This window comes from Quercus lobata, chromosome 3 (genome assembly GCF_001633185.2).
Source record: "Quercus lobata isolate SW786 chromosome 3, ValleyOak3.0 Primary Assembly, whole genome shotgun sequence".
NCBI lineage: Eukaryota > Viridiplantae > Streptophyta > Magnoliopsida > Fagales > Fagaceae > Quercus > Quercus lobata.
The window spans coordinates 18,612,547-18,639,159 of NC_044906.1; the positions used below are offsets into that span (position 1 = coordinate 18,612,547).

The 26,613-nt window shown below is 32.5% G+C and overlaps 2 protein-coding genes and 1 long non-coding RNA gene across 3 annotated transcripts; all 3 read left to right on the plus strand.

Annotated features, from left to right (window-relative positions):
- Positions 1–3,169: 3,169 nt before the first annotated feature.
- On the plus strand, positions 3,170–4,612 carry LOC115980480 (zinc finger BED domain-containing protein RICESLEEPER 2-like). Its single transcript, XM_031102721.1, has 2 exons — positions 3,170–3,444; positions 3,580–4,612. Exons 1-2 carry the CDS (start codon positions 3,170–3,172, stop codon positions 4,610–4,612), a joined length of 1,308 nt encoding a protein of 435 aa, XP_030958581.1.
- A 7,681-nt stretch (positions 4,613–12,293) lies between these two features.
- LOC115979855 (pentatricopeptide repeat-containing protein At1g12775, mitochondrial-like) lies at positions 12,294–14,144 on the plus strand. The gene has a single exon (XM_031101923.1). The coding sequence runs from the start codon at positions 12,525–12,527 to the stop codon at positions 13,860–13,862; it is 1,338 nt and encodes a 445-aa protein (XP_030957783.1). The 5' UTR covers positions 12,294–12,524; the 3' UTR covers positions 13,863–14,144.
- A 4,398-nt stretch (positions 14,145–18,542) lies between these two features.
- On the plus strand, positions 18,543–21,611 carry LOC115979856. The gene is made up of 3 exons (XR_004089208.1): positions 18,543–18,766; positions 19,130–19,371; positions 20,826–21,611. It is a non-coding gene; the product is annotated as an uncharacterized LOC115979856 (long non-coding RNA).
- Positions 21,612–26,613: the final 5,002 nt, after the last annotated feature.

The following is a 26,613-nucleotide window of genomic DNA, read 5'->3' on the forward strand; positions in this document are numbered from 1 at the left end:
AACTCAAAAACACAATTTTAAAATTAATCCAATCATGATAATAAAAGCAAGAAAAAAAGAAGAAGAAGAAAGAAGCCATCTGATCCATCTGGACTGCGTTGGGGACAAAGATAAGTGACTGCACATTAAGCCATCTCTCTTGTTCTTTCTCTCTATACCTCTTTTCTTTCTTTTCTTATCGCAAATAGAGCTAGTGAATGTTTTGGAATCAAGTTAAAAAAGAAAAGAAAATGAGAGAGTTGGAGAAAGAAATAGAGAATGAGAGCTGGATTCGCTGGAATGTTCTTGAATGAGGGAGAAAAAGAAAATAAAAGGGGGGGGGGGGGATAGAGATAGGACATTGGACACGTATGGAGGAGAAAAACAAGAAAAAAGAAAAGAAAAATAGAAATGAAACGTATGGATGAAAATGAAATGAAAGAAAGAAAAAATAATATAAAGAATAAAATATCCTAATTGAGAAATGCTACCACAATATTTTCACAACAAATTATTTTCACAATAATTTGGTTTAAAAAAAAATAATGTTGTTATACTAGACGATAATAGGCTATCATGACGATTGAGAAATTTTGTTTAGTCAAAAGATAAATTTGTATATATATAATTTAGGGTTAAAGCAAAATATTATTGTTACACTAGATGATTATTTGCTATCATGATGATTGAGAAATTGTTTTAGTAAAGAAAAATGTATAAGTATAATTTGGGGTTAAAAAAATCACTTGTTAACAGTTAACACTAGACAATTATTTGCTATCATATGGTGGCGGCGGCGGTGGTGGTGGTAATAATAACGGTTACGGTGGTTGTGATTGTTGTTTATTGTAGTGGATATATTATTTTATTGTAGTAGATATATTATTTTATTGTGATGTTTATAGTATTTTATTATATTGAAAGCTAAATTAGATTCACTGCTGCTGGTAGGGATAGCAATTTTTGCCCGGTCCGGCCCGACCCTAATGGGCCGGATTTTACCCGATCAGATTAGAAATAGGGTCGGGTATGGGTTTCCAAAAAAAAAATCCGAAGCGGGTCCGAGTCAGGTCCGGGTTTTAATTAAAAAACCCGAAACCTAAAATTACAAAACCACCCCCCATATATATATACACCTTAATCTAACCCTAACTTTCTTCACTCTTTCACTCTTCAGCACTCAGTAGCCTCCCTCCCTACTCAGTCCGACAGTCCATCACCCTCACTCCCACACCCTCACGCCGCCGTCCCACACCACACTTCGACACTCCTTCACGCCTCCGTCCCTCAGTACCTCAGTCCCTCAGTCCCTCAGTCCGACCCTCAAAAGCCTCTGGCTTCGGCTACCCTCCCTCTACTCCTGGTTACGGCAGCCGTTCGCGTCTCTGGTACCGTCGGCGTCTCTGGAACCGATCTGAACATTGTCTCCTGCTTTAAGATCACCGATCAGGACGGGAGTGATCTTGGACTTTCGGTTTCATCACCTACTACAACCGCAATCACTGAGGATCTTGGATTTGAAGCAATCACCTGCAAGAAGGTTCGTCCTTCCACACAACAATGCCGCTCTATTTCCTTTCTTTCTATTCAAATTTTTTTTTTCCTCTTCTATTTTGCTTCGAATTGTGTTTGCATTTTGTAATTTCCATAATGTGTTTGTTGTGTATGATATTGATATGATCAGCCCTACGTTTCAACAACCTTGGTCTATGTTATGGTCTTGTTTGAACGCAGTTGAGGCTGCATTTGAAGCCATGAATGTTCTGTAGTGTAGTCATTTGCACTAATGGAAATTAATGGTTTCTGTTTAATCTTGCTAATTTTAGTTTAAACATTTAAAAAATGTTATTATGGACATTGCTATTGAATATTTTGTTGCTTTGGATTAACTTGTGATTTTTGATTTAGTAAAGCAAATGTTGAATTATCCAAAAAAATAGAATCAAATATTTAGTTTGTGGTTTTGGTTCCTTTGGATCAGAACTAATGCGTCATTCTTATTATTATGCTTTGGAGAGGTTGCGGTAGTTGGTGTTGATTATTGCTTTGTTTATGCAAATTGCGTGTATTTGATTTCATGGATTTGTAATAGTTGAGCTTGCTCTGTTTTCCGTGGCTGTTATAGTGATGCTTTAGATTGCATTGAAACTTTTGATACCATGCTACTTTAATTACCATTGGGTGAACATTTCTTTCCCCAAGTTGCTGAGAAACTTGGTAAGTATGGAAAGTTAGAACTTGCAACTAGACAAGAGAAACTGTGGTGCTTTGGGTAGACAATTGGATTATCGTGTGGTGACCAAGGTTGCATCAATTTGGGTGGTTTTAGTCTGGTACAAATCAAGGTTTCAACAAAGTTTATTTTCAAATTAACTTTGTTAACTTGCATTTCTTGTGAAACAAAGTGTGAAATATGGTAGTGAAATATTGTTTTTTGTGTTTGTTGGGAATGTAGAGCCTAAAACGGAGATGGAAGACACAAACATAAACACAAACAAATCTGATTCTTCCTCGCCAAGTGGCTCTCCTTTAAGAACCGGACATTGTCCCTTGCAAACTATGCGGTCTCCTTCGCCATTTTCACGATCACCCTCACCATTGTCGCCTGACAACTCACCTTCAGGATCACCATCACCTTTATGTCCATTAAACAACGAGTAAGTGTTTGAATTTGTTGTTAATCATGTTTAATTTGTGAATTTGTGTAATTATGAATTTGTGCCTATTAATTAATAAGTATGTGTAATAATAAATTTGTTTTGATTCTAACCTCCAAACTTCTGAACCAATTAGGAGTCCGAAATCCCCGATGGTGGACTTAGAGGTAGAGGAACAAGAAGGGAGTCGAGGAAGTCCAGGGACAGAGGAAGAGAGAGAGCAAGAGCCTACAAATGAGGACTTGGATATAAGTAAAAAAAGAAAGACCACTTCAGATGTTTGGGCTCATTTTACAAGGAAGAAATTTGAAGGAAAAGTTAAAGCCCAATGCCATCATTGTGGCAAACTTTACTTGGGTGATTCAAGCCAAGGTACAACCCATTTGCGTAATCATCTAGCAAGATGTCCATGGATGAAGTTTAAAGATATAAGAAAACAAGTCTTAATTAAACAACAAAATAAGGTGGATGGAACTATGAGTTTAAGTAATTATCAATTTGATCAAGTTAGAGTTAGGAATAAGCTTGCTCGAATGGTCATCCTACATGAATATCCCCTTTCAATGGTTGATCACATTGGGTTTAAAGAATTTGTGACGGATCTTCAACCGATGTTTAAACTTGTCACAAGAAATACTTTGAAGAGTGACATTTTTAAAATCTATGATAATGAGAAGGAGAAAGCTTTGAAGATCACGGACAAGAATGGAAGTAGGATGGCAATTACAACTGATATGTGGACTTCAAGTAACAAAAAGAGAGGGTTTATGGTCATTACCGCTCATTTCATTGATCATGCTTGGACGTTGTAAAGTCGGGTTTTAAAGTAATTTTTTTATCTATAAATTGAATGTTAAAGATTTTACATTTAGAATGTTTATTGAGTTATGTTAAATTGAATGTTTATTTAGTTATGTTATAATTATTCCTATTATTTTTCTAGGTTTGTTTATATTCCTTCTCCACACACGAAAGATGTTCTTGTCAATGTCCTTGTTGATTGCTTTTTAGAGTGGAATATTGATAGGAAGTTGTCCACAATAACCGTAGATAATTGTAGTACTAATGATGCCATGATAAGACTTCTCCTGAATAAGCTTGATACTAGTTCTCTTATGTTGGATGGGTCTATGTTGCATATGAGATGTGCTGCACATATTTTGAATTTGATTGTTCAAGATGGGTTGTCTCTTATTGGTGATGGTATTGAAAAGATTCATGATAGTGTGATTTATTGGACTGGATCACCAAAGAGGAGACAAAAATTTGAAGAAAATGCACGTCAATTGCGTGTTCAATGCACCAAAGAGTTAGTTTTAGATTGTAAAACTCGTTGGAATTCAACTTACTTAATGCTTTCTACTGCATTGATTTATAAAGATGTTTTCTCGCGTTTGGCTAAACGTGAAACATCTTATACTTGTTTGCCATATGATCATGATTGGGAGGTAGTCAAAGATATTTATGGGAGGTTGGAGTTGTTTTATAGTGTGACTGAGTTTTTCTCTAGTCGTAAGTACCCCACAACTAATATGTATTTTTCTTTGGTGTGTGAGTTGAAAATTGCATTGAATGAATGTAGTTTGTCTTCAAGTGAGATGATAAGTACGATGACTGAAAGCATGCTTGCTAAATTTAATTCTTATTGGGCTAATGTTAGTGTTGTTATGGCTGTTTCTGTTATCTTAGATCCAAGATATAAGATAAAGTTATTGGAGTTTTATTATCCTAGCATTTATGGTGTTAATTCTGATTTGGAGATTGAAAAAATTAAGAATCTTTGTTATGATTTGCTTAATGAGTATGGAGATGTAGATGAGTCTCCTGTAGATAATGAAGGAAGTTCTCATATGCCTGCAAGTACTTTAAATCAAGTGGCACAAATAAAATTTAGGTTGATTGGGTCAATGTCAAGGTTTGATGGGTTTGTGAACAATAGTTCAAGTAATTCAAAGTTATACTTGTTTGCCATATGATCATGATTGGGAGGTAGTCAAAGATATTTATGGGAGGTTGGAGTTGTTTTATAGTGTGACTGAGTTTTTCTCTAGTCGTAAGTACCCCACAACTAATATGTATTTTTCTTTGGTGTGTGAGTTGAAAATTGCATTGAATGAATGTAGTTTGTCTTCAAGTGAGATGATAAGTACGATGACTGAAAGCATGCTTGCTAAATTTAATTCTTATTGGGCTAATGTTAGTGTTGTTATGGCTGTTTCTGTTATCTTAGATCCAAGATATAAGATAAAGTTATTGGAGTTTTATTATCCTAGCATTTATGGTGTTAATTTTGATTTGGAGATTGAAAAAATTAAGAATCTTTGTTATGATTTGCTTAATGAGTATGGAGATGTAGATGAGTCTCCTGTAGATAATGAAGGAAGTTCTCATATGCCTGCAAGTACTTTAAATCAAGTGGCACAAATAAAATTTAGGTTGATTGGGTCAATGTCAAGGTTTGATGGGTTTGTGAACAATAGTTCAAGTAATTCAAAGAAACATGGAAGTGGTAGAATGGAATTTGATCATTTCATTGATGAGGGAGTGTTGAAGAGGAGTGAAGACTTCGATATTTTGGCATGGTGGAAAAGTAATGGTCTCAAGTATCCTACTTTACAAAGGATTACAAGAGATATTTTAGCCATTCCCGTCACAACTGTTGCTTCAGAAGTTGCCTTTAGCACTAGTGGGAGACTTTTAAGTCCACACCGCAGTAGGCTACATCTCAAGACTACAGAGGCAATGATGTGTGCTCAGAATTGGTTATGGAGTGAAATCAACAGTTAGCAATTGTCTAATTTTTATTTATAAAATCAAAATTGTGTTTTTATATTTGCTAGTTACAATTTGATGAGATTTATTACATTTTTTAATTCATTGTTGTTGTAGGTTTTTCAATTATACCTGGAGATAGTACATTTCAATCCATTCTTAATGATGGGGAGCCAAATGAAGATGATGGGAGTTGTGCCACAATTGATGAGAGTTGCATCACAATTGATGAAGATTAAATATTTTGTATTAATTTAGTAGTTTTTTTAATTGATGAAGATTAAATATTTTGTATTAATTTAGTAGTTTTTTTAATTTCTTGGACTTGTTGAATTAATTTGTTGGTTTGAAATTATTTTAAACTTGTGGCCTTAGGGGATTTATTTTGTAACTTTTTAATTTCTTGGACTCGTTGGACTTTTGATACTTATTTCTTAAACTTGTTGGATTTATTTTATTTTTATGTTTAGCTAGTGATTATGATTATGATATTAGTTATAGTTTATTGGTTTATTGATTTATAATTAACAGGTGATTTATTGATTTATTATTAGTAGCCTATGATTTGGCATTTGAGCCATGTTATTTATTGGCATTTGGGCCATATTATTTAGGCTTGAATTGCATTAGAACATGCAGGCTTAATGTAGGCAAAAATAAATTTGGGCTTAAATTTTTTTTTTTTTTTTTTTTTGGGATTGGGCCCAAAAATGCAGGCTTTATGTAGGCAAAAATAAATTTGGGCTTAATTTTTTTTTTTTGATTGGGCCCAAAAATGCAGGCTTAATGTAGGCAAAAATAAATTTGGCCTTAAATTTTTTTTTTGATTGGGCCACGAATTTAGCCCAATTCCTAAACGGGGCCTGCGGGGCCCGGCTGGGGCGGGTCTGGGCCCCTGGGAAAAAACCCGGTACCCTAAACGGGCCGGGTCCAAGTTACGGGCCTTGCCCTGCAGGTAGGGTCTGGGTATGGAAAAACCCGGCCTGAACCCGACCCGTTGCCATCCCTAACTGCTGGATGTTTTGTAAAGTGAGTAGGTAAAATAAATAAAATAACTTTTTGTGGTGCCAAATAGTTAAAAAAATAGCACCACTATTCTGGATGCTCTAAGAACTATACCCCCATATAAGAAACATTTTTGAGTTTGGACTTTGATATAAATTAAGAGTTTAATTTATTAATTTGCTACTTTTAAAATTATATAGTTTTTTTTTAAAAAAAAAGAAAAAGGTAAGTAAAAATTAGGCTAATGGCATGCCAAGTGGCAAGTAGGTCTTCCATAGGGTCGGACTCACATTTCAAGTATAAATACTTGTGGGGTGTGGGAGGTAAGGGCTAGGGTTCAAGTTTCCAAGAGAGAGCTTTACACATATATACACTTAAATTACTCTAGAGTAGAAGAGGACAATTTTTCTTTTTGAAATTTTTTGTGTTTGTTTCTCAAAAAAAAAAAAAAAGAACCAGCTTACGATTCTACCAATTTTTTAGTTTGAACCCTAGTTCACACGGTTCTCTCAAATTTCTTAAATGTCTAGTTCTTGGATATAAAAAAATTGGTTTCATAATCAATTCATAGTTAACCTAGTTAGATCGGTCGATCTGGTCCAAGTTTGAAAACCATGGGCTGAGGTCCATATGGGCTACCAATCCAAGCCTATGGGGCATGATCCTCATTAAAAATGGTTCACTTGAGCAAAGCCACTACAATCATAGATGGATTAAGCAAAACGCTAGCATAAGAATTGTACCCTCATATAATAAACGTTTTTAAGTTTGGAATTTGATATAAATTAAGAATTTAACTTATTAATTTATTAATTTGTTACTTTTAAAATTATATAGTTTTTTTAAAGAAAATAAGTACAAATTAGGCTAATGGCCTACCATTTGGCAAGTAGTCTCCCAACGAGTTGGACTCACACTTTATGAGATTTTCAATTTATTAGTTTGGAGCTAGTATTGGAGAGAAACCTTATACTACAAAAAAGGAATTTTCAGTGGATGATCATTTGTGATTTTTCATTTCTTTGGTTCTTTTTAGGCTTTTAGCTTTCTTGTTACCCATGTTAGCATTCTCACTTATGACACCTTTAGGTGTTGTCACCAAAAACCTCCTCGATTGACAAAACATTCATAATTCTATTTTTTACCTATTAATAAAACTAGCTTGTAATTTCATGTATATGCATGGATACACGTAAAGATATACAATAAGATACATAATATAATTCATATATATATAATTTAAATACTATTGATAGTCATTTTTATATTTTGTTAACTCTTTAAAAAAAAATTGTAAGGTTATTATTAGGTATAAAATGTAAATTATCTATTTTTTTTATTTATTTACTATGAAGTACTTTTTTTATTTTTTTTATTTTACGATTCATTTATTCTAGACTCTTTGGTTTTTGTACTTAATAACTTACTTGGATGAATATTTATGATGTGGTCCCACATTTGATTATAAAATTAAGAAATAAAACTCTTTTAGAATAAATAATTTAGGACACATGGCGCAAAATTGGAACTCTAATTTGAAATTTTAATTTAAGTTTCTCTCGACTTCACCTATTATATGTGTGTATATATATATATATATATATATATATAGATAGATAGATAGATAGATAGATAGATAGATAGATTATATAGTGGTCATTGGTCGGCCTTGGCCACCATCCAGGTTAATTGTCTTTGTCATATTTGATTGGGAACGTAACAATGTGATTGGTACTAAGAGAAATCACTTTCACGATAAGACCAAAGGCACTTTCTAAAAAGCTAAGCCTTTTAGACATTAAGTATGCGTTTGGATACCGCTTATTTTGCTAAAAACTGAAAACAATAAAAAAATAATTTTTGGTTACTATTTATTATTGTTCACTACTGTTCAGCACTGTTCATTGGCCTAAATACACTATTCATGTCCCATGAACAGTGCATTAAGCGTTGTTTTTTTTTTTTAAAAAAAAGCCTAAAACACGACGTGATCCAAACAAACACTAACAACCTCTCTCACATTAATGTTTAATGCGTCTCACACACCTCTAATGCCATTAATTATGCTATAAAATTTGTCCCCAACCTACGATGTAGTCGCCTAAGCGTGCCACCATGAAGATAAATTATTCACTCCTCTTGAAAGACCATGTTTTCAGTGAATAAATTATGCTAAACATGTGTTGGGTTTTTAGTTTTTAAGCAACATTACACGTTTTTTCACACATTTTTTTACTCAAACGTATTTTCAAAAAATACAAATAACGTTACTAGAATAATGTTACCAAATGACCTGTAAGTATTAAAAAATTAAAGATACAAATAATTTTTTTTGATATATTTCAATTTAATAATTTATGATAATCAAAATTTGAACTCGATGTTATTTTGTATCATTAAGTTCACCAATGATTAATTTTGTACTAAATTTCACCATAATTTACTATAAGGACTAGGATTGTGGCTCAACTCCACTTAGAGCAGTATAACCCAGTACAACAAGCCCAAAATAATAGATTTTTAAGAAAATGGGTTTTATGAGCCAACTACAATGTAGAGCAAATATAGATTTGAGAATAATTGGGCTAGTGCTATTAATATAAGTGCCAGAGACGCAAATTTAGCATAAAATCTTCCTCGGGCAAGTTTGAGGAGGAGTTGTTCATTAAAGATCAATGCTAATCCTTTTACAATGAGATTCAATATTCTCTTCCTTTCTCTTTCTTTGTGTCAGATGTGCCTGCTTTATTTATGTGGGATTCCTTTCCTTATATAGTCATTTTCATTGCATCTCAGTCCTTTATTTGTACGTTTCAGGAGAACCATTTGGATGCTTGTCCCATTAGGACCCTTCTAGAGGTGGTAGAGAGGGCTATGAGCTGTGAAATCACTGTTCATATGTCTTTTTCTCATAAATGTGGCCAGTTCAGTTTGTGCAATGCATTAAATGTGGAGGTGGTAGTCATCCTCCCAGATATTTCCCCCTTCCACTGCTTGCGTGATTCTATTCTCTTCCCTAAAGCTTTACTTTCTAGTGTAGGCAGTTACTTAAAGTATTCTTGAGGTGTCTTTACTCCTCGGGATCCTCGGTCGGCAGACCAATCTGCCGTTTCTCCTCTGACCTCTCATTCACAGCTTTTGTCTATTTCTGAATGATCTTGACGTCTTCCCTCCTCGGACTTGGTTCACGTGTCAGACTTTGGTTAACATATATGTTGATCTTTAATCATCCTTGAATAGGGCCCATGGCTTAAAAATGTGCTGGGATCATTTACTCCCACATTTACCTTTTGATGTACAAAATCAAATTGTACATTAGAATATAATATTTCTTTTTGTTGTGAAATCTAATTTTGACAATATTTATAATTGAAAAAAAAATTCATTCCATAGTTATAATAAATATTAAAAGAATAAGTATAAGTACAATCATTCTCTAAACTAATAGGTAAGTTACAAACATTGGCACAATTTAAAAAAAAAAAAAAAAACAATTTTTTGAATTTAGTGACACCACCTTACTTCACCTTCCCTTGCATGCATACCTAGCCTATTTCCTCCTACATTACACTTAAGCACATTAAATTGATAGACTAATAATCTAGCCTCTGAGCACACGCGTGAGCGCGTGCACGCACGTGTTTAGAGGCTCTTCTATTTTTTGTGTAAAGATTAATAATTTGCATTTATTATAATTTGAGATTTCTACTTTTTCCAATCACCAAAAAAAAAAAAAAAAACCCTAAGGGTATGATGAAGAAATTATTTCCTCCATAAATGCATAAATCAATACTACCAAGAATTTTGGAAGAAACCTGTTTGCTCAACGAATTGTTTGAGTCCTGATTGCATTTGCCAATCTTAATTCTAGATCCCGTAAAATGTGTCCCTAACATAAAATCCATTGAAGTCATCAATTAGTTGCTAAAGTTTGGCTTAATTTTAAAAAATAACCATTGAAAAGCACAAATTGTCAAAAAAAATTTACAGAGAAAAAGAAATATGAGATTGATGAGAATGAAACTTGGCTTTCACAAATATAAGATAAATATAAAATTGACTAACAAATGTGGAGGTTAGTGATAATAAGGAGATCGTGAGTGAGAAAGTGAAAAACAAAAATAAAAGCGTGAGAAATTATGTAGCAATAACTACTTTTTAGTGGGGATGTTGGGATGATAAGGATGGATAGAAGTTATAGTACCGATTTTATAGTTGGAGTCTTTTTTTTTTTTTTTTAATAAAAAAGAAGAGATTTGGGAAAATAAAAACGTGAGATTAGAGTAATGAAATTAAAAAAAAAAGAAAAAAAAGGGGACAGAAGAAACAAATATATCGTTATGAAGTAAAAAAAAAAAGAATACGTGGGGTGAGTTTTGTAGATTGGAGGAGTTTTAAAACTAACAAAAGAGCGATCCTATTTTGTAGGGAGTTAGTGAGTAGAAGTGGAAATTTAAATCAACGTAAAAGTAGGAATTTATTAGAAGTAGAAAGACATTTTAATGTAGAAATAGAAATTTATTATTTTTGTCAATTTACTATTTTAACCTCATTTTTAAGTTTTAGGTAGGGGTATTTTTGACAATAAAAAAAACAATAACTAACTTTCTTTTGTCAATTTACTATTTTAACCCCATTTTTAAGTTGTTGGTTAATTAATTTAGGGGTATTTTTGACAGGAAAAAAAGGAATAACTAACTCTTTGAATCCTCTTAATATATACAGATATATACAGAAATAAGAACTTTGATCTTTCTGTTATCAATTTGAGAATTTTAAATTCGACTAACACACCAACTTCTCACTTATCATATTAAACTTCCATATCTTTTTCAATAAACTTGTCAACTTATTATTCATCAAAATATTAAAAATATAAATTTAATAATAAAATACTCTAATAGAAACGGTTAGGCTTGGGTCTAGTGTCTAGTGGCATTGGACCCGTTGATATGATGATATATGTTCAATTTTGGACACGTGTCACCATCTAACTGGGTCCAATGCACTAGACCTAAACCAAAATCCAATAGAAATAAACATACAAATATGAGATTATATAACAAAAAAGAAACACCACAAACTCCACTCAAAGGGTGTGTTTGTTTGGAGGTGAAATATGGTAGATAGAAAACTTTAAAGAGAAAATTAAAAAGAAAACTTTTTTGGAGTGTGTTTGGTTGGGTGAGAAGGAAGATAAATAAATAGTGGGGGCTGAGTGTTTTTCTTTTCGGGTCCACTAAAATGTTTTCTCCTTGAAATGGGGAGAAAACTGGATGGGGATGCATTTTTTTAGATGGACAAAAATGCCCATGTGCAAGTGCACATGGGCTACATCTAGTTTTTTTTTTTTTTTTTTTTTTTTTTTTTTTTTTTTTTTTTTTTTTTAAATTTTTAAATTTTTATCTTGATTTTTTTGGGCTTGGAGTAATAGTTGTTTTTTAATAACTAGACTTGATTTTTATTTTTAATAAATTTCGGTGATTGTTCTTTTTTATGTGTGGTTATTTGTCACTATTTTTTTTATAAAATATTTGTCACTATTTTGTTTTAATTGGGTATTATTTTTTAACAACGTATGTGAGTAAATTTATTATTTAAACTCATTTTTTCTATTTTCTCAATTTTTCATCATCTCATTATTTTCTATACTCTCACTTTCCACCCTTCCAACTAAACAGACCCAAAAGTTGTGGCCTGTGAGAAGAAAAAAAACCATCTTTACTTGTTATTTCAAAAACTATATAATTTAATTTATTCCAATTTAAATGATTTTTTTTTTTTAAGTTTCTTTTATACAAATTAAATTAATTTAGGAGTTTAAACTTAAAGTATGATTAAAAAAAAAAAAAAACAACAACAACAACAACAACTACTACGGTTGTGCACTTGTGTTACAGAGGACAGCACCGTGTGCCTCTGTCTGGTTATTGTGTGGGTGGGAGGCAGCAAGCCAGCCAAGTCAGTCAATCCAACTCTCCATGTATTGACCACCCATCAGTCTCAAAACGAAGCAGCCTCCTTCCTTTGAAGTACTCGACCCACACCGACATCTAAACCCGACCCGAATTGTTTGCTTCTTCTCCTTCTTCTTCGCGTTCTGCAAAAAAAATGGGTACGGCTTCTGCTAAATCAAGAAAAGCTCTTGTGTTTATATTCAATCGCTTGATTATTAGAGTGACTGTTTCATTTCATGCTCTAACTTATTATTGTTATTACTATTCCACTCTTGCTCATGCTCAAACTAGTAGTAGTTGTTATAGTAGTAGTGGTAGAGAAAATGTGGATAGTACCCATAATCAGAATCAGAATCTGTTCCTGAAATCTGTGAGACATCAGTGCAAATCTCGAGCCTTTAGGAATCTCGATCACGCCTTAAACTTGTTTGATACAATGCTTCACATGCGCCCTTTGCCTTCCATTGACGATTTCAATCACATGTTGGGTGCAATTGCAAGAATGAAGCATTACACGGTAGTCGTTGCTCTAATTAAGCAAATGGAGTCATTGGGTGTGTCTCCTGATGTTTATACTGTGAATGTTTTGATTAATTGCTTTTGTTGTTTGAACCGGGTTGATTTCAGGTTCTCTAGTTTAGGAAGAGTTTTGAAACTTGGTTACCAGCCGGACTGTATTACTCTAAACACTCTTGTAAAGGGGCTGTGTCTTCAGGGTAATATTGCTGGAGCCGTGAGGATGGTAGATGAATTGGAGAAGAAAGGTTATGAGCTTGATGTAATTACTTATGGAACGATAGTTAATGGTTTGTGTAAGGCAGGTGAGACTAGTGTGGCTATTGGGTTGCTCAGGAAGATCGAAAAAGGGAATGTTGAACTTAATGTGGTGCTTTATAGTGCAATCATTGATAGTTTGTGTAAGGATAGATTGGTAATTGAGGCTTTGAATCTTTTTTCGGAAATGTTGAGTAAAAGCATTCGGCCAGACCTGGTCACTTACACGTGTTTAATCCAAGGTCTATGTAGTTTTGGCTGGTGGAAGGAGGCTACTTATTTGTTGAATGAGATGACACAAAGGAAAATAACGCCAAATGTGCAAACCTTTAGCATATTGTTGGACACGCTTTGCAAAGAGGGGATGTTGGCAGAGGCAAACAAAGTTTTTGATTTGATGATTCAAAGAGGCATTGAGCCCAACACAACCACTTTTCAGTCTTTGATTGATGGTTATTGTTTGCAAAACAAAATGGATGATGTAGTCAAAATATTTAATCTGATGATTGAGAGGGGTTGTTTGCTAGATGTTGTTAGTTATAACATATTGATTAATGGATACTGCAAAAATAAAAGAATTGATGATGCAATGAGTCTCTTTCATGAAATGTCTAATAAGGGAGTGATTCCTAATGTTGTAACTTACACGACTCTTATAGGTGGGTTTTGTCGACTGCAAAGAACTCAGGATGCACTTGAGCTGTTCTATAAGATGTGAGCTTATGAGATACATCCAACTCTTCAGACTTGTGCTGTTTTGTTAGATGGTCTTTGTAAGAACAAACAAATTTTTGAGGCGATGAAATTGTTTCAGGAGATGGAAGACAAAAAGTTAGACCATAATATTGTGATTTACAGCATCTTGATTGATAGTTTGTTTAATGCTGGGAAATTTACGACTGCAAAAGAACTCTTTTATAGTCTTGCCACCAAAGGGTTGCAACTTGATGTTTGGACTTACACTATTATGATCAAAGGGCTTTTCAAATATAGAATAATAGATGAAGCATGTGAGCTGTTGGAAAAAATGGATAAGAACGGTTGTTCACCTAATGATCGCACATATAACACACTCATCCAAGGATTACTGCAACATAATGAGACATCAAAAGCAATGAAATATCTACAAATATTGATTAACAAGGGTTTCTCGGCTGACGCAATCACTACAACCATGTTGGTTGAATTGCTAGCATCTAATAAAGTAGATAAGAACATTCAAAAATTGCTTCAGGAGCTTGTTTGAAGGATTTGAAGTTCCTCAAGATGAAGACAAATTTCATATTTTTACCCATCACCAGTCAGTATATTTGCTTCAAGTAAGTTTTATACTTTTACAAGATGATATTTCTTTTGTGCACAATACTATTTGTTCCTTTAACTGTTTGATCTTTCATTGCAATTTTGTTGTGTCTACTTCAAATTTGGCTGATTTGAAGGTAATGCTAAATGTTATTCTTAGAATGTCTGGCATTTTTTTTTTTTTGCTTACACAGCCAATGGCTGGTTGAATTGAATTTCAAATGTTCCATCAAATTAAAATTAAATTGAATTTAGGAGTTGTATGTTAAATGTTTGATGTAGGACAAATTAGATTTGTCTAAGTTTAGTTGTGGTGGATTTAGGGTTAGGAAAGAAGAAGAATTAGAGAGAAGTTAGGGCTGTTTAGGGGCTGTGTGAATATTACTTGTGAACAGTAACCTTAGAAAGAAAGAAGAGAAAGAGAGAATGAGAAAGAAACAACAAAGGCCAACGTGCCTATTGCTCAAAACACTCAATTTTATTAATCAACTCATCCTATTTTCTTTGAATTCATTGAGCACATAAAGACTCTTACTTGTATTCCTAGTAATAGGATCCTACTAGTATTAGGACTACTAAAAAACCTAATAAATACTAACTTGGACCCAAAGTAAATAAACCCTAAGATACTTAAAACCCTAGAAGATTCTAGACTCAAGAAAGTTACCAAAATACCCTTAATTCGCAATAATTGATGAAATTACAGATTTGCCCTTCAATATAAAACTGACCATAACTAATAAAATAAAATCCCAAATTAAAAAAACTGTTTTAACCCTAAAAGACTCATACTTAGACCAATAAAAGGGCACAACTCTCACTTCATGGACTTCATACGAGGACCCAATAAAATAATTCTTGAATAGACAAATTTGCAAAGTAATAGCATGTTAATCTTCCATGACTCCATCAGTGTTCTTCAATAAAAATATATGTTATGCTCGAAAGTTATATATTGCCCTCTATGATAAGGTGCAGTGAATATCTTTCTCATGTTTCTGATTTGAATATGCCATAGTATCATAGGTTGTCTTGGACTTTATTATGATTGGACTTGGAAATAGTTTGAATAACTTAAATTGCTTCTCCTTTCATTGACTAGAAGATAAGCAACTTAGGTTGTGTTCTGATATCGAAGTAACCTCATTGTTTTGCGATCATGATGTCCAATGCTTTTTTCTTTTCATGTAGTAAATGCTTTAAATGTTGTAATACATCTACTATTTTATAATAGAAGAAAACTAGTTCTGATTTGGTCTGGAACAGAAAATGGGGTGATAAGGAGCTTGAATAATGGTAAGATAATATTCACTAAGTTTATTATTTTGTGGAGCGAATGAGTCATCTTGTAATATTGAAATTTAAGGAAGACTAGTCACTTAGTCAGCCTATTGAAAGGGTTGTAACTTATAGCCAGACTTGCCTGTGGGTGTGTAATACATCCCTCTTGGGTTTTATACTTAAGAATACTTGTGTATCTTCTTCTTTCTCACTCTAGTCACTTTTACAATGTTCCAACCATTATTCAAAATTCTCGTCATTGCACAACAACAACAACAACAACAGCAAAGCCTTAGTATTTAATTTTAGGGTTAGTTATGGATCCTCAACAAATTAGTTAATGTCGAACACATGTATTTTTTTCCTCCATTCTATTCTATCTGAAGCCATGCTGTTTGTTAGTTCCTTAATTAACATGTCCTTTTTTACTACTTTTACTAATTTTATTTTTGGTCTTCCTCAATCCTTTTTCCTTCCCTCATTTTGAATCAACTCACTTTCTCTTACTAGTGCATTGGTATCTCTATTTTAGAACATGACCAAACCATCTCAAGTGACTCTCCCTCATCTTTTCATCAATAGGGGGGCCACTTCTATCTTTAAGTGGATTTCCTCATTTCGAATCTTATCTTTTCCAGCTACACTCAATTTATGAATATGTTAAAATAGTTTTCAATATAGCCTAAATATCTAACCTGATATAGATTTGCGCCTAATCTGTTACCACTACCTTAGCTGATCTTAAAAATGTTAATGATTAGATGCTGGACCAAGTAAGATCATCAATGAGTTTGTTTCTCATGCTCCTTGTCCTACATCTTTCTTACTTATCCTCATTCATAACAAATGTAGTTTGGTTGCAATTTGCTAAAAATCAAATTTAATGTTAAAGCAAGATATATGTGCTTGCTAGTTAGACCATTGTTTTAAAACCAGAATGGATTGAAACAATGTAGTCCTTTAAAATGTCAATCAGTCTAAGTTATGTTCTGTTTCAAATCTTTTGATTCTTTTCAGTCAAAACCTAGTATGAATTTCATAATTGTGTCCATCCTTCACAATTCTGATTCTTGTCTTGTTTGCACTTAGTGCTTTTTCACAGTTACTATGGATGTTTGAACCTTTATTCATTTGATGGTAAATAAGATAGCATTTTTTTTATAAAGCAATAATACAATTATTATTTATTTTAATTTATTTTTCTATATTACACAACTAAATGAGTTTATCTTTGAAATTTATAGTAATTAGTTTTGTTTCTTTGGTTCCTTCAATCCTCAGCCCCTTCCATTCAGTAGAGGTCAATTGAGTATAGTAGATCTATTATTTTTCTTGTACTATCATATACCCAAAAGACTTATATGTGAAAATACTATAATATACCAATGTGGTAGGTGCGGAGCTTTCAAAATCTACAATTAGAAATGTTTAAACCCCATGTTGGGGAACCTGATGTCCCTCCCACCAACATGTTTCAAATGGACTAGTCATACTTTCTATTTTTTATCTACTTTGAGTTTCTCTCAATTTTAGGCTAGGAAGCATAACCCCATTTGAAGATGCCTGGCAATGCAGAGAGTTCAACAAGATCAAAGGAGATTGTTCAGGAGAGATTGTGTTAATTAATGGGTCAATTTGCAAGTACCAGCTATATTTGCTGCAAGTCATTCTTATACTTTTACAAGGTGAAATATCTTTTCATGCATCTGGGTCATATGTTGCTATTCTAATTTTGCGATCTTTCCTTCCAATTATATTTTGCACTAGTGCTGTTAATTTGAACATATTTTTTAAAATATTTATCTCAAACCTCAGCTTATGCAAAGCTTTTGCAAAATATTTCTTGTAGAGCCTGGGATTGTTGATAATTTTTGCTTGTTTCTTATTGAATTAAAGTTTTGAAGTGTTCAACTCAATTAAACTAAATTTGTGGGTTGCATGTTAAAGGTTTTGGAATAATGACCCGGATATTATGCTCAAAGTAATGTATCGGTTTTTTATTTTTATTTTTATTTTTATTTTTTTAAATTTAATAAATTTCTTATGTGTGTTAGTACTGTTAGCTTATATATTTCATATGTTTTCTATCGTTGTACAAATATTGGACTTGGTAACCCATTTGGAATGGCGTAGTTTGGTTAGCTTGTCATCCTAAGGAAGTTGCTGATAGTTTTCTAGGCTTCATTGTTCATTGGCTATGAGATAGGCAACTTAGATTGCTGTGTAGTAGAATGTAACATCATGGTTTAGTGATCGTGAGTCCACTCTCTTAAATGAATAACATAGATGCTTATTAACCTTACTAATCACAAGAGGTCTGATGTTTGTTCTTAAGTCATGAATCACCCGGATCCAAGGAGATCTAATTTTTTCTTATTAAAAAAAAAGATCTAATATTAATTTGTAATCACATTCAGTGTTAATGCTGATCTTGAGTGTTTCAAATGAAGGCAAGGTGAGTAGGGTTATCTGAAGAATCAAAGATATTCCTAGATAGGCTTGCTACCCTTCCAGATGTAGGGAAAATTAATAAAAAAACAAAATCAAAAGATAGTAGCTGTTTCTGTTGTATATGCTGCCTTAAGTTTTATAAGCCTTGCAATAAATGAAATGCAGCATTACTAATTAATGGGGATGCAATGTAGGTTTATTAATTTTAAGCAAAAGAGTTTTAATGGAAGATATTTTTGCTTGCTGTTTATTTTTCAATTGTTTATGGATAATAAAAATGGTTTTATTCAATTGTTTTGACAAAATATGTTATCCATAGAAATTTGCCCGGGATGTTATAATGAAATTTACTTTGGTGACCAATTTTAGGCAGGGAAAGGAAATGCACTGTTCTAGGGGTATTGGAGAATGGGTTCACTGTGGTTGTGAAACGGGTGACGTTACAGAAGATGGATCTTATGCCGTGGTTGTGAAATGTCACCATTTTGATCCAGGTTAACAAAGTAGGATAGGCAAATGCAGATGTCAGAGTTAGACAGAAAAAAGAGGCGCATGGAATGAACACAATTTTGTTGGGCGATTCTCATGGTACTCTTTTTTCTTGGTAGTTTAAAATAACTTATTTTCCATTTCTTCTGTTGATATTTTTATATTGATTATTTAAGTCTGAATGCGTATGACAAATGACATTGAATTCATTCTTGTTGTGTGTTTAGCCATTGATTGAACTTACTTAAGGACATGTTCATTAAAGCATCTAATTATTTGCTAAACCGCACACGTCAATTCATACTATATAGTTACACGTAAAATAGGGAGAAAACATAGCGGGATGGATGCAATACATATGTTGTACATGCTAATAGCTGAGAATTTGAACCTGACATTACCAACAGAAGATTTTCAGATTGGTATATTGATTTTGAAGTCATAGTTCTTTGGTGTCTTCAGATGATTTGCTTCTCCACAGTCTATGTTTCTAACAGGCTAATTCCCAAATCCACCATCTTGCATATGCAATGTATTGCACCCAATGGGTGTGAAACGCTTCTTATGCATGTCTTTTCCAAGAATTGTAAAACGAGGAAAGACATACCAACTACCGAGGGTGACGGAAGTGAGGACTGAGGAGATTAGGAAGAATGGTATCTTCACCATGCTAGAACAGAATCCACACATTTGGCCAAAGCAAGGTCGTTTTATCTTTTCCTTCTCTTAGTTTCAAATTTATAACCAATCAATCCATTTTTTTTATGAACCAACTTAGATATATGATGCATGCACTTATTTCAGTAATTGAATTTAAGATCCCATACCAATGATAATTTTTTAAGGTCTTTGATAAATCATTTTAGGGTGATACTATTTTTGCACCAGAAAGGATTATTTCTGCACCATCTTCCCTCACGTGGAGGAATCTGTTAAAACAAATTATGACAGAATTAGTAATTCTCTTCATTTTTTGATGCATAATAATCCTAAAATGCAGTTTAATGTATTTTTTTTTATTATAATTTTTATTATTTCAAATGGTAGAAGAACTCCTAATGCCTTCAATCTTAGATCTCCTCTAAAAGAAAAAGATGTAGTTAATGCTAGTGGTGTGTTTTAAATTTTTAATAGCTTATCCTTTGTGATGAATTTTACAAGACTATACTTGATGCACTGAAGATACCAAGTGTTCTGTTTCATTGAATAATTACCATATTGCATCTGTATGGAATAGGTAGGAGAGCTGGCTAGATCATTATTGTGGGATCCATTTTTTCCTGTGCACTTAGACCCATATTGCATCTGTATGAAAAAGGTAGGAGAGCTGGCTAGATCATTATTGTGGGATCCATTTTTTCCTGTGCACTTAGACACTCTTTCATGTGCTTAGCATCTTTCAAAACATAGTGTGCAATCCGTAGAGTGATCCAATTATAATGGCATTGGTTTTATTATACAGGTATGTATCTGAAGACAAACTTGCATTGTAAATTTTTTTAATAAGTAACTGGCCTTCTAAATTATACTAGAAATTTAAAAAGCCAGTTAGCTGCAATACACAAAATGCAAATCTTTGTGGTTTATCAGATTTGTATATCATCAAATGATCAAGGCAATTGTGAAACAGCATGATCTTTGGATGGTTTAGATTGAAGTCAAATTAATAAGTAAATTCTTCAAGATCTATTGATGCCTGGATGGATAGTTAATTGCTTTTGTGACAGAATGCCGTCATCGCTTCTTCAATCAAGTGGACTAAAGTGGTTTCATTGCATGTTTGAGAATGAAGAGTATGTTTTTCATGTAAATGGAGACCAAAGCATAGTAAAAGCTCTTGACACTTTGTGAGAAAGTTGAAATGGTGCCATTGCTGTCATAAATCAAGGAACTAAGAGGCTCATAAGGAGCAGTGACATTCATCTTATTGAATAGAATGACGATCTCCTTCATAACAAAAAGTTTTCACTTCCATCCATTCTATTTTCCAGCATTAGATTCCAAAGTTCAAATCACCTGAGTTTGGTAAAAAGTTTCAGCCCACTAACCCATTAGTCATTGTAGATTATAAATTGTATGTATATGATATGCTATCAGACCACTGTAAAGCAGATCTTTGTTGCCAGTTAGAACTAATGATTTTTTTATGTAACCGTAGGAACCTAACTGTGGAGGAGTTTGTTCACATGGAGACCACAACTCTGATGCAACAAGTGAACAAGACCTTGCTCATTGCTGTGAACTAGACCTATGATCATGTGAATGGGGATACTCTATATTATCTTCTAGATCATATGGGTTTTGGGGAGAGATGGAAGAGGTGGATTAAGGCTTGTATTTCTACTATTCGCTTCTCCGTGTTGGTAAATGGTTCCCTGCAGATTTCTTTGGCAGCTCTGAGGGTTTGAGACAGGGCGACTAATTGTCACCTCTCTTATGTCTTCTGGTTATGGAGGTAATAAGTCGGATTATGAAGAGGGGTTTGCCTTTAGCGAATTGGTATTGCATGTGTCAAAGAAATGGGGAAACAATGGAACATCTTTTATTTCATTGTGAAGTTGTTTATGCTTTGTGGGGGGAGGTGCCCATTTATTTGGTATTCACTTAGTCATGCCAGGATCTATTGGGAGCTTATTGTTTAGTTGGAGGAATTGGTTGGGGAAGCATGGCTTGGTTGTGTGGAACTTGGTGCCAAGTTGTTTAATGTAGGTAGTTTGGAAGGAAAGGAATTGCTATTCGATTGAGGATATTGAATGCTCTTTGGATCAATTAAATTAGTTATTTGTTCGAACTCTTTTTGATTGGTCTAGGGCTTGGGGTTATTAACATTGTTCTGATACTTTTGAGTTTCTAAATTCACTTAGCCATAGCATTTGATTTATTTGTATTTTTATGATCCTTTGTGTTCATCATCATGAGCACAAGGTTTTCTTTCTTTATCAATAACTAGTACGTTATTTGTGCAATGCATGGATAATATTGTAATGTTTTATGTAAAATAGTTTTGGAAAATGTTGTCTATATATATATATATATTATAGTATAATTATTATAGAACTTTATTCGTAATAAGTTTATCATAAAAAACAACAATTATAAATTGCACATGATTCCATTATAGTTATTCAATTGAAATAATGAGAAGTAAAATATAAAAAAACAACTTTAGAGGAATGTTATAGAATAAAAGTTGATATAGAATGTGTTTTTTTCTTTCTCTTTAATTTTAAAACACAATATACATCTCAAACATCCACAGTCAATCACTTCATTTACAAAACCCACAAATCCACAACGTCCGACCTTAACATCAAAATCGTAATTGTCGTTGTCACTCTATAAAATGCAAGTCTCCCTTCCTTATAAAATGCAAGTCTCCCTTCCTTGGTTGTAGCCAATTTATATGGGTTAGAATTAGATGAAACAACAATGTTAGAGCTAGGTAGGTGTTGTTGAAAGATTGAAGGTAATTAATATCGTTTTTGGTTTGTATGTATTTAACATGGGATGACATGAATGACTATGGGTAGATATATATAAAAAAGTAGAAGTAAAAGAGGTGAAAATAGTGAGTTAAAATGCAAAGAGTTTTTTGTGTATATGTGATGGATGAAGAGTCTTGAAAGTTGAAACATTGAACTAAATGATACAAAGAATATTTATTTTTTAATTAGAAAAGTTTTGAAACATTGAACCAAATGAAACAAAAAATCAATATTTAATTTGTTCTTATCTCTAATGTGGTACTTAAGAATATTTCAATTTTCTTTAAATAGAATGCACCACTTAGTAGAACTTCATGCTCAATTATTTTACCCATGATTTCTCAATGGCTAGTTTACTTGTTAATTTCCAATGGCTAGAAAATAAATAATAATTAAAGTATTTGGAATACACACCCACACCAACACACTTTGCTAGCAATTGTAGAGTGTCACTAATCTTTTTCTATCTTTCTTTGAATTTCCATCTTTGGATTTGTGAAATTTGAACATTTTTTTTGTAGGCCTATAGGAACGACCTTGGAGGTTCATCTTCTAATAGGATTTTTCCTCGTCCTTCTAGCAATGTAGAGAGTCCAAGCACCCCTTTACAAGACATATATCCTCATTTCCAGCAATGGAAATACCAAGTGACGAATCTTGATGGAACTACTAGTGACATAGTGCTTGGACAACCTGATCAGGCTTCGAATGTTCCTTAGTTTAACCTAGTATATTTTGAGTCATTGTCATTCCTTTTTCTTTTTTTTTTTTGGTAAAAATTATTCATCTTTGAAATGAGTTTGAAAATCATCCTTTAAATTGGAATTGACATTTTGGAGGAAAGCATGAGGATGATCATGAGTTTGCAACATACAAAATCATGTTTATGTTTATTATTATTTTTATTCAATATAATATTTAAATATAGTAATTATTACAAGATTTGCAATGCAGTTACGGTGCCACCACAATTGGTGTGGGAGCAACTGTGGCTGCCATGGACAACATGACTCAAATAGCGGTGTCCTTCTCATTGAGTACCAATGCATCAACATCAAATTTGATCTTTTGTCTTGGTTGTGTGCATGATAGTGTGTTTGTTGTTCGGAAAATTTTCCATGAAGATTGTTTCTAATTTCTTAAAACACAAATAGGTTTCAATGTCTATTTTAGGGCCCATCTAGGCTAGCACTCTAACTTTGACCCATTTGTCCCTCTCTTTTCTTTGAACATCAAGAAGAAAGCTTATACATATCTTCTATCTTGATTGACCTATGCAATGAAGGTCAACTTCAATTGAGTCGCAATAGCAAAGTCCTTTTAATTGGATATTTTCTATCCTAATTGGGTTTTTACACAGAGGTCAACTTCAGTTGGCTTCTGTATTTCTAGCTGATAACTTTTATGATAACTCTATAATTTTATATCAAATTTTGAAAATTTTCATCCCTTTTATCTATTTTTTCCATATAAAGTGACTATTATTTCTCCACGTTACTAAAAAGAAATGGAATGCTCCGAACCAACTTATTCGCTAGTGTGCATTTGGCACAAATGTTTTAATTTATCTTTTCAAATCATTACAATGTTTTTAGTAATTCATATACCATTTTGGGGTCCATGTACAAAAGTGAGAGTAAAAGGAGTGTTGTGTCCCAAGGATACAAGGAAGTTGATGACTTAGCCTCACATTGAGATTGATGGATTGTGTTGAATTTATATTTTGATTTTTCTACCCAATGATAACATATGTTTGTTGTATATTTGAACGTATATGTATGTGCTTTGAAAAACACTATTTCATTCCCCTCAATATTTCATAATATCAAGTAGATATGATGTCTAAAATGAAATTAAAGGGAATCTATAATATAACTCAATTAAAAAAAAAAAAATTCTCCCTAGTTACTTGTATACTCTCATTTGCTTATTTGTTTAAAGTAATGTTAGATAAGTATTAGGAGTAATTTAGAGAATTGAGAGATCGGCTAACTAACTTTCCAAATCTTCTACTCCTCAAAAAAAAAAAAAAAAAAAAAAAAAAAAAAAAAAACCTTCTTAGAATATAAAGATTTTGATTTTTTTTTTAAATTGAATGATAAAAAAAATATACATGCTCATGTTAATGTTATAAAAAAAAACTTATATTTATGTTTATTATGCTTTTATTAAAAATGTTATATTTAAAATAATAATATTAACTTTGATGTATTTGTAGCTTTTTCATAATTTTTAAATTATATATATGAAAATAAATAATAAATTAGAATTCAAGGTTTAGTTTAAACATCAAAGGCTGTTTTTTAAGGTTAACTTGTTTTGTATTGTCCTATTAGTTGTTAACCCGTGCTTTGCATGGTTGTATTTTTGTTTTAGTTCATAAGCTTGTAAATATCAAAAATAAAAATAAATTTTGTTATTGTATAGGGATATTTTTTATTATTATTTTGTGTTGATTAATTTTAATTCATAGGTGAAATTGATTATAAAGATTTTTTAAATATAAGTTGTATATATTAGAATGCATCTTGCATTTTTTGTGAAATTATCTGCTGAATTTGAAGATTATGCCAATTATGTCCAATAGTTCTTCCACTCAAACGTATGATGTCATGTGTGCAAATTAACATCGAGATTCTCCATTATCCTCATTAAATTAGGCACCATCCTCATAAGATTTAGCACATTTATTGCTAGATTGGTTGGCATCCTCATAAGTTTTGTATTTTGTATTTTTCTTTGCTTTCCCTAAAAAAATATGTTCTAAAAGAATTTGGTGTTTGATGGGAATGATAATTGATAAGGCTTGAATTGAAGACTTTTTGTTGAGTGTAGGTATATACTCTTCAATCATAAAATATGTTTAGCAGCATGGTAGTTTCATTTTTATTTTGGTAGTTTCAAACTAAAAGGAATCATCCATCGTGCTCTTTACACGTTATGTGTAGCTTTTGTTTAATTTAATGTAATTTTTATAGTTTAAATCAATTTTATTTTTCTTTTCTTCTATAATATTGTGAATGTAGTGATGGCGGATTTTGATTTTTTATTTAATTTTTTTTTTGGAAGAGGATTTTTTATTTAATTAGGATGGCTTGGTTGGTATTGATTTGCATACATGATATTATAATATTAGGTTGGAGGATCGCTGGACTGGATATTGCTAATGTGGTCATCCAAGTGCATGTAATTATAAATATAATAATAATAATTTTTGAGATTCTACCTTTCTTTCATGTTATTGTGATACTCAATGGAACATTTTGCTACGTATTTTTGCAATGAGTGATAATAACGGTAAAAGAATTTGGGTGATTTTGGTTCTTCTTCTAGAGACACTAATCTTATGCAACTCTTTTTTTCGTTGTAGTGCATTATTATATTTAGAAATATCTCTAAGCCTCTAAGTAATGTCTGTTATAGAGCATTATGGGTTTTGATATTATAATTATTCCATTAGAGATTTACTACTATTAAAATCAAGTGGTAATAGTGCTGATTGACTTTCATCAATTAGTGTAGTTTGAATTGCTTGTCGACTTAATGAAGTTGCTTCTTTGTCCATTGACTAGAAGATAAGCAACTTTGGTTGCATTGAGGTACAAAAGTAACCTGATGCTGTGGTGATCATGAAATCCAATGTTTTTGTGGATGTTGTGGTGCTTTAAAAAGTGTATAAAGGAAGAAAACTGATTTCTATTTGGCATAGAATGGAAGAAGGGCCGACGTAGGAGCTTGACTTGTGGTAGAATCATATTTACTAATCTTAGTTTGTTATCTTGTGGAACAAATAAGATATTTTGTAGTCTTAGAATTTAAGGAAAACTGGTTGCTTAATCAGTAGCTTATTTATTGTAGCAAGTTACTTAGCCATTTAAGTAACCTCCTCAGTTTGTCTGATATAAAAGGGTTGTAATTTGATATTTCTGCATAGTTACTTAGCGATTTCAGTTGAGCCTGCTACAGTTACATTTTAATATCTATCTCTTGCTTTTTTCTGCAGTTTCTTATATCCTTATTAAAATGTATATTGAAATGTAAATGTAGCAGGATCAACTGAAGTCGCTAATAGGTATTTTGGTTAATTTCAATATTTAATAATATGTCAAAGGATAAAATGAAATTAATGTAATATTTAGCAATCATTCTGAAATATATTGTAATGTGACTTCTTAGTTGTGAATTATTCCATGAAAAATATATACCAATATTTTGACGCTTAGGAATATGTGATTGAGTGGAAATGGTGGGCTTTTTCTTTTTGTTTTTAATTTATAGGTCCATATTTACACTTAAAAATATGATCAATTTTGTGTGCTTATGACTTCAGCAAGGTCTGAGATGGAGCTCTGGTAAAGGATGTGACGTCAAAATTTGGGGTGAGTAGTGGCGACCTACACTCACCACACATAAGGTTATTTCTCTGGTTTAAGTGCTTTATACGGATGCAAGGGTGTCTGA